This window comes from Oncorhynchus nerka, unplaced genomic scaffold (genome assembly GCF_034236695.1).
Source record: "Oncorhynchus nerka isolate Pitt River unplaced genomic scaffold, Oner_Uvic_2.0 unplaced_scaffold_894, whole genome shotgun sequence".
Taxonomy (NCBI): Eukaryota; Metazoa; Chordata; class Actinopteri; order Salmoniformes; family Salmonidae; genus Oncorhynchus; species Oncorhynchus nerka.
Window position 1 is genome coordinate 215,361 of NW_027040401.1, and position 14,205 is coordinate 229,565.

General features: G+C 44.7%; 1 protein-coding gene across 1 annotated transcript; it reads left to right on the forward strand.

The window, feature by feature from the left end:
- Positions 1–2,630: 2,630 nt before the first annotated feature.
- Positions 2,631–6,795, forward strand: LOC115127222 (TOG array regulator of axonemal microtubules protein 2-like). Its single transcript, XM_029656865.2, has 6 exons — positions 2,631–2,785; positions 3,194–3,454; positions 3,798–3,921; positions 4,120–4,225; positions 4,377–4,610; positions 6,645–6,795. Exons 2-5 carry the CDS (start codon positions 3,295–3,297, stop codon positions 4,461–4,463), a joined length of 477 nt encoding a protein of 158 aa, XP_029512725.2. The 5' UTR covers positions 2,631–2,785; positions 3,194–3,294; the 3' UTR covers positions 4,464–4,610; positions 6,645–6,795.
- The last annotated feature ends 7,410 nt before the right edge of the window (positions 6,796–14,205 follow it).

Here is a 14,205-nt window from a genome sequence, read left to right on the forward strand (position 1 = left end):
TGGGAGAGGCTGCACTATTTGGAGAGATGGACTTGGGAGGAGATCCTTGACGGGAAAGGACCCTGGGCAGAGCCAGGGGAATATTGCCGCCCAAAGCCGAGCTGGAGGCAGCGAAGGCAGAGAGGCGGCATTATGAGGAGCTGCACGGCAGAGCGGCTGGAAGCCCAGACGCACCCCCAAAAATTTCTTGGGGGAACAGGGGAGTGTGGCAGAGTCAGGAGTCAGACCTGAGCCAACTCCCCCGCTTATCGTGAGGAGCCAAGGAGGAGCTCAGAACCAGAGCTGGTGTTGGAGGTGAGCGAAGCAGAGACTGTGAAGGAGTTAATGGGGAGATTGGAGGAGAGAGATATGAGGGAGTTGCTGTGTTGGTACATGAGACACGGAATTCGCCCGTTTCGGAGCATGTCAGGGATTTAATGGCACCTGGGTCAGCTCTCCATACTCATCCTGAGGTGCGTGCTAGGGGTCTGGTGAAGACTGTGCCAGCCTCACGCACCAGGCCTCCTATGGATCTCCCTAGCCTTGCACGTCCTGTGCCATCTCAGCACTACAGTGCTCCTAGCAGTGCTAACCGTGGCGAGCGTGGTGCTGGTCAGGCACCGTGTTATGCGGTGGTTCGCACGGTGTCCCCAGTACGCGTGCTTAGTCCGGTGCGCTACCTCCCAGCTTCCCACATCTACCGGGCTAGGGTGAAGATCCAGCCAGGGCGGTTAGTGCCAGCCCTGCTCTCAAGATCTCCAGTACGCCTTCACGGTCCCGTCCATCCAGTGCCACCTCCACACACCAGCCCTCCGGTGGCAGCTCCCCGCACCAGGCTTCCTGTGCGTGTCCTCGGCCTAGTACCACCAGTGCCAGCACCACGCATCAGGCCTACAGAGCCTTCCTCCTCTCCAGCGTCGCCGGAGCTTCCCGTCTGCCCAGCGCCATCTGAGCTTCCCGTCTGCCCAGCACCTGTCTGAGCTACCAGTCTGCCCAGCGCCACCAGTCTGCCCAGCGCCGCCAGTGCCGCTTCGTCCGCCAGTCTGCCTTTCCGCCAGTCTGCCCAGCGCCGCCAGTCTGCCCAGCGCCGTCAGTCTGCCCAGCGCCGCCAGTCTGCCCAGCGCCGCCAATCAATGCCCAGCGCCAGCCAGCGCTAAGTAACTGCCCAGCGCCGCCAGCGCGCCAGTCTGCCCAAAAGCCTGTCTTTTTGCGTTTGTTCCTTGGTCTCCCGCCTGTCCGGCGCCGCTGCCGGAGTTTCCCTTGATGTCCGGCTGCCGCTCTAAAGCCTCCCGCCTGTCCGGCGCCAGGAGCCCCCCTCAGCCCAGAGGCGCCAGAGCCCCTCAGCCCAGAGGCGCCAGAGCCCCTCAGCCCAGAGGCGCCAGAGCCCCTCTGTCCCAAGCCCTGCCCCTCTGTCCCGAGCCCCTGCCCCTCTGTCCCGAGCTGCCCCTCTGTCCAGTGGGGTCATTGAGATAGGTTGCTTATTTTGATGAGTGAGAAAGCCACGGAGGCGGACAATAAGGCGGACTAAGACAATGGTGAAGTGGGGTCCGCGTCCCGCGCAGAACCGCCACCGCGGACAGACGCCCACCCAGACCCTCCCCTATAGGTCAAGGTTTTGCATGGCCGGAGTCCGCACCTTTGGGGGGGTACTGTCACGTTCTAACCTTTATTTCCTGTGTTTTGTATTTAGTTAGTATGGTCAGGGCGTGAGTTGGGTGGGCAGTCTATGTTTGTTTTTCTAGGTTTTGGGTATTTCTTTGTTTTCGGCCTAGTATGGTTCTCAATCAGAGGCAGGTGTCATTAGTTGTCTCTGATTGAGAATCATACTTGGGTAGCCTGGGTTTCACTGTGTGTTGGTGGGTGATTGTTCCTGTCTCTGTGTTTGCACCAGATAGGACTGTTTTGAGTTTTCACATTTCTTGTTTTTTTGTAGTCAGTTGTTCATGTGTACCTTAACGTATTAAAAAGAACCATGGACACTTACCACGACGCATATTGGTCCTCAGATCCGTTTCGCCTCTCCTCTTCGGAGGAGGAAATTCATTACAATGACCAGGACAAGTTTTCAAGTTTTGTAAGGCTCATCAGTTTTTCAAACATTTTTCCAAAAATATCACTCTTTATTTTGTGGTTTCATAGACATACAGTAGGCCTACATCCATAAAATCTTTAGCTTAAAAGTTTTTCATGACACACTGAAGAAACTATTTTGCCTTCTTCACTTCTGTTATACATTTCATACTGGACCATTGTGATCCAGGGCTATCAGCTACCCAATCCCAGAGGGCCATCGTGGCTTCATCAGTGATGCCAGACTTCTGCAGATGCAGAGAGCTGAGAGAGAGGCCGTGGAAGCAAAGCAAAGAAAGATAAGTGCTATCCATGAGAATTATGTCCGGACTGCTCTCATCGGGGTTGGCAGCGCCTTCGCACACCACTTCGTCCCCTCTATTCAGTGTATTCCGCGGCTGAAAGCTCCACGAGGCCTTTGCCACGAAGGCTTGAGCACATAGCTCTGGCCCCACTGAAGAACATGGTGGGGGTAGACGGAGCCCAAGTTCGACCCGGATCTCACTCTCTGGAGTCCATCCAGGTAAATAAGTCATTCAACAGCAGTAGCGTGTGTCCTGTTCCCGTCCCTCCAACTGGAGCTCCCTCCAAGAGGGGCAAGAAGAAGAAGGGCAGACGGGGAGTCAAAGCCCTGAAAGTCCAGTCGGACCAGGGCTGTGCTGACAACAACGGACCCATTGACCTGATGGAGGAGGTGAGGGACATCGAGGCTCACCTGAAGGAGGAGGCCTGGAAGGTAGGATGGACTTCGAATTTATTGTAAATTTGAAAATTTGCAGTTCAGAATTTATACTTGGACTGATAAATTGCCAAAACAGATAGTGGTTCCATGTCTTAAAGTCAAATCAAACTTTATTTGTCACATGTGCCGAACATAACAAGCGTAGACCTTACCGTGAAACTAACAGTGCAGTTCAAGAAGAGTTAAGAAAATATTTACCAAATAAACTAAAGTAAAAAGTAATAATAATTAAAGTAACACAATGACATAACAATAACGAGGCTAAATACAGGGGGTATCGGTTTAAACAGCATGATAGAATAGATCCTAGAATACAGGATCTCTCTGTGTATTAGTTTATGTATATACTAGTTTTATATGTATTTCTATGATGGGAGCATTCTTTTCTGGTCTACACCAAAGGTGGTACATGAGGTGAAGGCCATGGGCAGGAGAAGTTTGGGCTTGGCCATGCCCACGGGGGAATAGCCACCAGCTCTCTGGGAAGCCTGAGCTCAGTGGATATGAACACCCCTGCTGAGCTCCGTGACTACTTGGATGTAGGGACCCCGGTCAAGTTGCGTGACAGCCCACCCAGGCCTGCTCCCCCTCCTACCAAGCCCAGGAGCAAACTGCCTCGGTCTATAAGGTTCCTCAGCCTGCCAAAGGCTGCCACCGGCTCAGGTCAGTCCCTCTCATGTACTCACACTAATGTAAATAAGACAGGGAGGTCAAGCTAGGTAGAGTGATAGAATAACAGTAGGAAGGGAAGGGACACATGGCTTTAGCCCAGGGCTAAGACATTTTTCCACACTTGCTTTGCCTGTTTCACAGTGAGATAACCTTTACTCAAGGCTAATTGGACCCTGCTTCTGAGCAGGGTGAGCACCAAAAATATATGTGCTATATTTAAAATGATATCATAATGAACTAGTGTTAAAAGCTACAAACAGATATGGAAATGAGTAAATACATAAATAAATACATACAGTTCATAGAGAGATAGATGTCTGCTGTCAACCCATAGACAAGAAGGCAGCCAGTGAGCCAAAGGGCCAAATCAAGAACCAGGCCAGATTGCAGCCCCTGTCCAACCCAGAGCAGGCCCTGACTAAGACCTTCAAGCTGCTCCACTCTGCCTCTGATGACTGGTGAGCATTCACTGTAGACAAGACCAATGGAGCTAGGCTAAAGGAAGCACAGTGTAGTGTCCTTGGAAAAGTAGATTTGAGCTACAGAGCGTAGAAACTTCTGAAATTAAGAGACCAGAGTCCTAATTGATGAATATCATTATAATGTTTTTGGAAAATGTTGTGTAAAATGCTTACGTTTCTTTCACTGAATTGCAGGGAGAAGAAGATCGAGGGCTTGACCTTTCTCCGTGTGATGGCTCAGAACCACATGGACATACTGATGCCTAAACTCCATGATATCTGCATTGCCATTATAAATGAGGTAGCTGTATTCATTCACTGCCCTATTCATTCATCTGCACAAATCTGCTACATTTGGCGAACAAGTCAAATGATTGTGTCATGTTTCTGATGTCCGTGGGTTGTTCTGCTCAACATTAATAGCTGGTCCTGTGTGTGTTATTATGATTCAGGTGAAGAACCTGCGCTCTGCAGTGTCCTGTGCTGCCATGGCCACACTGGGTGACATGTACCCACCTCCAGAGGGCCATGGACAGTGAGGTGGAGGGGACGGCACGCGTGCTGCTGCACAAAACCAGCGAGGCCAACGCCTTCATCCGGCAGGGCGCCAACTTTGCCCTGGGTCACATGGTGCAGAGCTGCACCCCTACACGTGTCATGAATGCCCTGCTGGTCGGTGGGCTGAGGTAAAGAGGGAGAGGGGTCAAGTAACACTCACTAAGGGGTATACCTGGACTTCCACAAATTATCCTATTATCCAAGCCTCGAAATCGAGAAGATTGAAATACTGCTAAGTTTTTATTTAACTGCCTTTTTCATCAGCATGCTAGGTTATTCCACAACACTTCCGGCAGCAACTCACCCCAACGCTAGACGTCACATTTGAATGGAATCACATTTTTTTGTTATGTCTTATACTTCCTTGTGTTGTGTACTTCTTATTTTACCATTGCGTTATTTAGATTATTTTTAGCCCTTGGTGGAGAGGTACTGTCTACTGATGTGTGCTAGCCTTTGGGGAGTAACAAGTCATTTATAAACCTTCATAAAGTATATATAGTGAACACTTAAGATTAGGGGCTATTAGTGAGGCACTGAGGTATTAGTAAGTGCATGTACTCACATTCATAAATGCACTCATTAATAAATACACCATTTGTGACATTTATAAATACATTTATAAATATGTTTTTTTTTTTTTCACCTTTATTTAACCAGGTAGGCTAGTTGAGAACAAGTTCTCATTTGCAACTGCGACCTGGCCAAGATAAAGCATAGCAGTGTGAACAGACAACACAGAGTTACACATGGAGTAAACAATTAACAAGTCAATAACACAGTAGAAAAAAAGGGGGAGTCTATATACAATGTGTGCAAAAGGCATGAGGAGGTAGGCGAATAATTACAATTTTGCAGATTAACACTGGAGTGATAAATGATCAGTTGGTCATGTACAGGTAGAGATATTGGTGTGCAAAAGAGCAGAAAAGTAAATAAATAAAAACAGTATGGGGATGAGGTAGGTGAAAATGGGTGGGCTATTTACCAATAGACTATGTACAGTTGCAGCGATCGGTTAGCTGCTCAGCTAGCTGATATTTGAAGTTGGTGAGGGAAATAAAAGTCTCCAACTTCAGCGATTTTTGCAATTCGTTCCAGTCACAGGCAGCAGAGTACTGGAACGAAAGGCGGCCAAATGAGGTGTTGGCTTTAGGGATGATCAGTGAGATACACCTGCTGGAGCGCATGCTACGGATGGGTGTTGCCATCGTGACCAGTGAACTGAGATAAGGCGGAGCTTCACCTAGCATGGACTTGTAGATGACCTGTAGCCAGTGGGTCTGGCGACGAATATGTAGCGAGGGCCAGCCGACTAGAGCATACAAGTCGCAGTGGTGGGTGGTATAAGGTGCTTTAGTGACAAAACGGATGGCACTGTGATAAACTGCATCCAGTTTGCTGAGTAGAGTGTTGGAAGCCATTTTGTAGATGACATCGCCGAAGTCGAGGATCGACCGCTTGGCGGCGTGAGTGAAGGAGGCTTTGTTGCGGAATAGAAAGCCGACTCTTGATTTGATTTTCGATTGGAGATGTTTGATATGAGTCTGGAAGGAGAGTTTGCAGTCTAGCCAGACACCTAGGTACTTATAGATGTCCACATATTCAAGGTCAGAACCATCCAGGGTGGTGATGCTAGTCGGGCATGCGGGTGCAGGCAGCGATCGGTTGAAAAGCATGCATTTGGTTTTACTAGCGTTTAAGAGTATGTATGTATATATATATGTATATAAATGGTGAGTCAAACCATTAATCAACCATTAACAAATGCCTTGACAGTAACTCCTTTATAACTGGTTTATAGTACATTAGTAGTACATTATTAATCATTTACAAATTGTGAACATACTATGATCAAACACCTTATTAATTATCTGATAAATCATGAACAAATCATTTAAAATAGCGTTTTTAAATGTGTAAATAACTATTTATAGATTTCTTATTGACATTTACAAAGGTAGGAATAATGATTCATAAATGGTAAGTAAACTCTTTACAAACAGTTTATAAATGGTATATTAAGGGACCTTAATATAAAGTCTTACCGAACATTTTGATCCATCGATGAGACTACATCAATTACCATCCATTATCATTCATCTCCTAACTCATGTATCTCTATGACATATAACTGATGTGCTCTGTTTTTCCTTCCTCAGCCACCGTAACGCTGCGGTGAGGAGCTGCACTGCTCAGCACCTGGAGAGACTGGCTCAGGTCATGGGGACGGCTCGTCTCCTGTCGGGGTAGAAAGACCTCACTGACCGTTTCTTGATTGCCGTCAGTAAAGTGGCTGTGGACCCTGCACAGGAAGTCCGGTGGGAAGTTCCTCCTGTAAAGTAGCTTGCTTCAACATAACAGTTAAGGCCGGCCCGCCTGCTCTTTGTGCGGGATTGTTTTGTGTAACTTGTGTGCACGTCTGTGGGTTACGTGTTTCCCATTTTGTGGGTTTTGCTGGACAGTTTAAGTCCCCGTGTTTGGGGCGTTGTTTTGTTGTACGCCCTGTGTTTTCGTGGGGTTGGCTTATGTTCGCCGTTTTGTGCATTAAATTAGCACTACCCTGAACTCTCTGCTTCCTGCGCCTAACTTCTCACCCACTACACCCAGAACGTTACAATACTGTAAGATTATATCTTTCTGTCTTTTCTCTTTTTCAACAGGAATATCTGAATCATCCCCAACTTGACTATATATTTGTATGTAAATATTTGCACATTTCCCAACTTGACTATTATCCCCTCCAGTCCCCAAACTCCAATATTTTCTCTCATTCTAAGAAATTTGACACTATCATCCAACCCCCATGTAAATGCATCTTTAAACTGCATTGACTCCTTGTCCAAGTCCTGTATCCACTATAAGGCCATATGAACCACATTCAAAGCACTAAATTACCTTTCCTCGAAGCTCCTATCTGATCTACCAGCTCAATAGTGGTCTACTGAAACCATACTCACCATCTCAGGGGGTGCTCAGATCATCAACCATTGACCTCCACACCATCCTCAAAACCAGCAGTCCTCTTTTGGAGACAGATTGGTCAGTGCTCCTGTATGGCACCAACACTGTGGATTTTCATCCAATACTTCTGGACTATGGGAACATTCTTTGGACAATAACATTAGGTAAAATGGAAGCTGGCTACAGTCTCAGTTTTATCCTCCAAGACAGTGTGAGGATGTGTAACAACAATCCCTGTGGTTTAACTTGATGATCAGGGCCAGATTACCGAATGGGCACGCAGGGCATCTGCCCTGTGGGCCCCGACCTCCAGGGAATATCATCATAACATCCAAAACTAAAAAAATTGTGGATGTATATTACAGTACGTGGACGTTTTACAATTCGTGAGCTCGTTTCATAGTTTGTAGCCATGTTATATATACATTTGTGCATATTTTGTAGAAATTCCTGAGCATTTAAACATTTTTAGTGGGGATGTTGTATTTCAATTTTCTTACTGGTGCTCTTCCATGCCGTCCTTAGGAGGGGTGCGCCACTTGAGAAGGTTGAGTCACTGACGTGATCTTCCTGTCTGGGTTGGTGCGCCCTTTTGGGTTGTGCCGTGGCGGAGATCTTTGTGGGCTATACTCGGCCTTGTCTCAGGATGGTAAGTTGGTGGTTGAAGATATCCCTCTAGTGGTGTGTTGTTATATCCTTCCTGTTTGGCCCTGTCCGGGGGTATCATCAGATGGGGCCACAGTGTCTCCTGACCCCTCCTGTCTCAGCCTCCAGTATTTATGCTGCAGTAGTTTATGTGTCAGGGGGCTAGGGTCAGTTTGTTATATCTGGAGTACTTCTCCTGTCTTATCCGGTGTCCTGTGTGAATTTGAGTATGCTCTCTCTAATTCTCTCTCTCTCTCTCTCTCTCTCTCAGAGGACCTGAGCCCTAGGACCATGCCTCAACTCTCTAGAGACAGCAGAAGTGGTAGAGATACTCTTAATGATCGGCTATGAAAAGCCAACTGACATTTACTCCTGAGGTGCTGACTTGCTTCACCCCCAACAACTATTGTGTTTATTATTATTTGACCATGCTGGTCATTTATGAACATTTGAACATCTTGGCCATGTTCTGTTATAATCTCCACCCGGCACAGCCAGAAGAGGACTGGCCACCCCTCATAGCCTGGTTCCTGGGTTTCTTTACATCATTTTGAGATATCAGCTGATGTACGAAGGGCTATATAAATACATTTGATTTGATTTGATTTGAAATAAGACTGACTTACCGATATTAGTTTTCCAACTCGAAACTAAGGACCTCATTCCGGTCTCTATTTGATTTGATTTGACAGACCCCACACTCATCGCTAGAAATCGAACTTCAGACTCCCTCCAAAACCACTGAACCCCTCAACACACCGAAAGAGATTACGGTGCACACCCTTAGAGGGAGCCGAAACAGGATAACTCCCTCCAAACTCACAAAGACACAGAGGAGGAGGAACTATCCAACACCCAGGGAGAGAGAACAAGTGACCTCAGTCGAACACAGTCAGAAAGAGGAGGTGGAAGAGGCGTTAGACAGAGGAGGATGTTACTCCTGTTCATATGAGCAAGAAAGAGCAGAAGGCTTCTGATCAGCCAAATGGCAGGTAGAGGGAGAGGTCATAGTGATTCACACCCACAGAGAGAAAGACAACCCACACAACCTCTTGGTTGAGATGAACCACACAGAGTTAGAGGCAGAGGGCTTTCAGCGCTAGCCAGTCAGCCTGCCTGCTCTGATCCTCAAGTCAATTGTATTTAAATTCATGTTCATTAAAGATTTGTATTCAAGAATTGAAAAGTCCCATTTACTTAATGATCATTTTTCACTGTCTTCAACCCTCAAGAACCAGGGTTAGTCTGGGTCACCCTTTTACTGGGCAAACACAACTTACAAATCATTATAGACAAGGCCGAAACGTTAATCTTTTAACCTTGCCTGAATAAAACAATGCATTTTTTTTAATAGTGAGCAAGAGTTGTGCTTTTTCCTTTTCTATGATGATTATCACATTTTTGGTTGCACCTCAACTCTCAACGTTGGTTGAGTGCCCTCTGTTTTTTTGTTGTCAAAAAAACATATATTATTTAATGTACAAAGTCAATTATTCAAAGCATTAAAATTGGGATGTTTCCCACTTATTTACACAACCTACTCCACACTTACAAAGTGAAAGTTTATAGAAATTCTGAAATTAAGTAGTAAACAGAAGAAAAGCAGAATTGAGTCCAATTATAATGCAAATAATTTAATGGTCTATGGTTCAATCCCATTTCTGAAGGTCTGATGAATAATTAATATTGTTCCTCCTCTTCCTTGTGGCAGGCGCAGCAGCACACTGCCCTCCAAAGCCTGCAAAATAATCGCTGGACTGCCCCTTTCCTAGCTCTGCATGGAACATCCAGTGTCACGTCCTTGGTGACGTGTGGGGTGACATCCGGGATGACCACAGCAACATCCTCTGGAAAGGGAAAAAAGAGGATCAGGATGTAAACAAATGCAAACCGTAGCTTCTTAACACTGGCCAGTTGAAAGGTTCTGCTAAGATGTCATGACAAACGGCACCTGTCAGAGTGCTCTCTAAGTGTTACTCACCTGCTTGGATGTCAGATGGCAGAGTGTCGAAGGCGGCCATCGTGAGAGTCCTTTCTTCAGGTGTGACTTGCTCAATCGATCCTATTTATTTGTACTGAAATTAGATTTTTTTTTTCTCTGCTGCTACTCGTGTTTTACGGAAACACGTTTGAGTGGGTTTTCTACAGTCTGGCGCATGTTGACACAATATGGAGAATGCATATGCTGCAAACCAGCACGACTATCAGGCATCAACTATAGAAGAGTTTCACTCACTACTGCAGTTTGGAGTTAGGTTGATGTTAGAGGCTACTGGAGGAAGTTATGGGGCATACTTGAACTCTTTAAGGGAACATGAACCTTACTACTCCTGCAAATTGTGACTAATAACCCTAATCAAATTCTACGAGATGGGTTTTTGAATGCAGTACTGTATTTTCATTGAAATGGCAGATTTGTATGATTTCACACAAAAATGTATGTAATGCTTCCCACAAAGAAATTATTTTACTATTTTGTTTCAAATGGTCCCTCTGGCATGCATATTTCTGTATGATTTAACACATGTTTGAATCCCACTTCCTTGATATTTTTAAGTTTTAGTCCTCCTCCATACCTGTGCCTTGGAGAAAACAAATATAGCCCTCCAAGTCTAATACGCTATACACAACAGCAGCCTACAGTGTTAACTTATTGAGAATGTATATCATTGCATTTAACATTCAAACCTCTTTTGAACTCTTCAGATCTTAACCGGATCAAACTGGAATGTTAATATATTACCCTAAGTCAAACTGGTTTTGGTGTCTTAGACACAAAAGGTTGTTTTCTCCTCATAGTAAAAACACTGTTTCATGGTTTGGATTAAAAACACTGGGTATTTGTTATGTAGAACTTTGTGTTTCTTGGGGGAAGCAATACTTAGCTCTACTGCTGTCTGTGTAGAGGCCTAGTTAGAATTGTATTGCAATGACAGGTGAAGTGCTTGTTGAAATCATGCTGCCTTGCTGCTCATTCCTTAAAGTACTTATACCAACGAATACCTGTTTGTCTGTAGCCATAGCTGTTCTTAACCTGTTCAACTCTGACGCCTTCTGGTGGCATTTTATAAACGATGCATAATATTGTATACTGCCCTCATAAAGTACATTTCGGTCCTTACAGAAACATGCTTAGGGAAAGGGAAAGGGGAATACCTAGTCAGTTGTACAACTGAATGTATTCAACTAAAATGTGTCTTACGCATTTAACCCAACCACTCTGAATCAGAGATGTGCGGGGTCTGCCTTAATCGACATTCACGTCATCGGCGCCCGGGGAACAGTGGGTTAACTCCCTTGCTCAGGGGCAAAACGACAGTTAAGTACTGTTAGAAAGCTAAGAACTGTGGGATTCTGATAAGCGTCAGAAACAATGTGACTATACAATGTGAGCCCGAGATAGGGGGGCGGTCAGTGTGACAGAAACAATGTGAGCCCGAGATAGGGGGGAGGTCCCAATTGTCAGTTGTTGGGGAATATGAGATTTGAAAGTCTAGGTTCGACATGAAATATGTAACCAATTACTCTCTCTAAACATGTGCACATTTCCATAGGAACAGAGCCATTTTAAAAGTGCGGGGTTTGTGCAACGTTTATCGTTTGACAGGATATACACATGAGAAGAAAGCTGAAGTCTCTATCCATACATTGATGTAAATATTCCCTTGTTTGATTCCCAGTTCGTCCACTCGCTAGCAGTCGGAGATCACATGAGTTCTCTTGGCCACTTGAAACCAGTTGCGTCTGGATCCTGTCATTTCCTAATGAGCCGCAACCAGGTGGTGAGGGTAGGCAACAATTTGTAACTGGATCCTGGACTTCCTGACAGGCCGTCCCAGGTGGTGAGGGTAGGCAACATCATATCCTCCATGCTGACCCTCAACACGGGGCCCCTCAGGGGTGCCTGCTTAGTCCCTTCCTGTACTCCATGTTTACCTGCGGCTCCAACACCATCATTAAGTTTGCCAATGACATGATTGTGGTAGGGCCTGATCACCAACGAGGAAGTCATAGACTTCAAAGAGTGTATACTATTTTTTTCTGGAGGGCCACAATGTGTAGTAATCTTTGGCCAAACCAGGCACACTAGAGTCTATGGAGAGATATGATGTTGAATCTGAAATTCAGTTTATGTTGGCACTAATATCACTCCATAACATTCTAGCTATATGTCTTGGTTAATGCCTGGTTGGAAAAAATGAAAAAGACTGTAGGGCCACCACTTGGGTAGAAGCACTATATGGTCCTGTAGCCTACTTTGTCACATGTAAACAAGTTTAGGATGCCAAATGTTACCAAACATCCTACGCTTCCATTAGTCCCAGTCAAACGTATCTTGACCTTTATCAACCCTACTGCATATGCCCTTTAGCTTTCATTTCAATTTCATTTTATTGTACTTTGTTTGGGACGGCACAAGACACTTAAAAAAAATATTATGATTTTCTCATAACAATGGAATTTTACTTCTCTGTTGCTCAATACTGTATGCTATTCGCACAGTTGTCTGTTGTAGATCTGGAACCACTGACAGAATAGGGGAGTATCTGTGGCCACATGATAAAACACTAGTCTGGCATCAGTAGTCTGAAAATAGGAGGAAACCAGTTGGACATGTACATCAACATATGGCAGTTGACATTAATATTGTCAAAAACTCATCCTAGATGTCTCACACTTTTTGAATGAACTTGTGCCTTTGGCCAGGATCCAATTTTCCCACGGAGCTGGTGTGTAAAGGACCATATAAAATCATCTGAATGAGGCTTATTCATGATTCAGTGGGATTATAGCATAGTTGAATTCCATTTCATTTCCAATGAGTTTAAGAAATTAATGGAAAGCCATGTACTGATTGTATTTGCATGTTATGAATCGCTACTTGAATATGTACAAAAACAGTTTGTTGATTTAGTGTGTCAGTTTTGTGGAGGTCCAAAATGAATGTAAAATCCAGACAGTTGAGGATTGACACGCAGTATGACATGAGCGATACCAAAAACATAGCTACTGCAGTCAGTTTACAACCAGGAGTTTTTCTTTTTTAAATTTGTTTATTGCTTAAACACAAATTTTAACACAGCATAAACCAATAATGATCAAATTAGAAATCAAAGCAGTGTTAGGTTTTATGGGGAAAACATTCAATCAAATCACATACACATGGTTAGCAGATGTTAATGCGAGTGTAGCGAAATGCTTGTGCTTCTAGTTCCGAACCGTGCAGTAATATCTAACAAGTAATCTAACAACTACCTTATACACCTACAATTTCACAACTACCTTATACACACAAGTGTAAAGGAATGAATAAGAATATGTACATATAAATATATGGATGAGCGATGGCCAAACGGCATAGGCAAGATGTAGTAGATGGTATAGAGTACAGTATATACATATGAGATTAGTAATATAGGGTATGTAAACATTATATAAAGTGGCATTGTTTAAAGTGACTAGTGATGCATTTATTACATCATATTTGTAATTATTAAAGTGGCTAGAGATTGAGTCAGTATGTTGGCAGCAGCCACTCAATGTTAGTGATGGCTGGTTAACAGTCTGATGGCCTTGAGATAGAAGCTGTTTTTCAGTCTCTCGAGCCCAGCTTTGATGCAGCTGTATTGACCTCGCCTTCTGGATGATAGCAGGGTGAACATCAACTTCCGGGTTGGAGCGAGCGGTCGCATCTGCACTCGGTCCGCAGGTAGTATTACATTTCATTACATTTCATTACATTTCATTATAGTACAACGGTTTGATTTGTCTAATCTTAGCAATTTCTTCTTAGCTAGCTACACAGCCGTCTTTGTATCATAGATAATTGCGTAATTATCGTATTTCGTCGTCCTAACGCAGTCTACACTGCCCTGCAGCTAGCCAGCTAGCTAACGTCCACCGTTAGCTAGTCCACCGTCTACCGATTAGCAGCACAACTATTACACTCAACTGAACGACTTGATTAGTGTAGTGTTAGCTAGCTACATAGTTGTCTTTGCTGTCTTCGTACCCAAGATAATTGTGTAGTTTAGAGTGTGTAGTTTTATGTTGTCCTTAACATAGGAGACTCTGCTAGCTAGCCAACAGCTAGCCAACGTCTACCGAACAGAA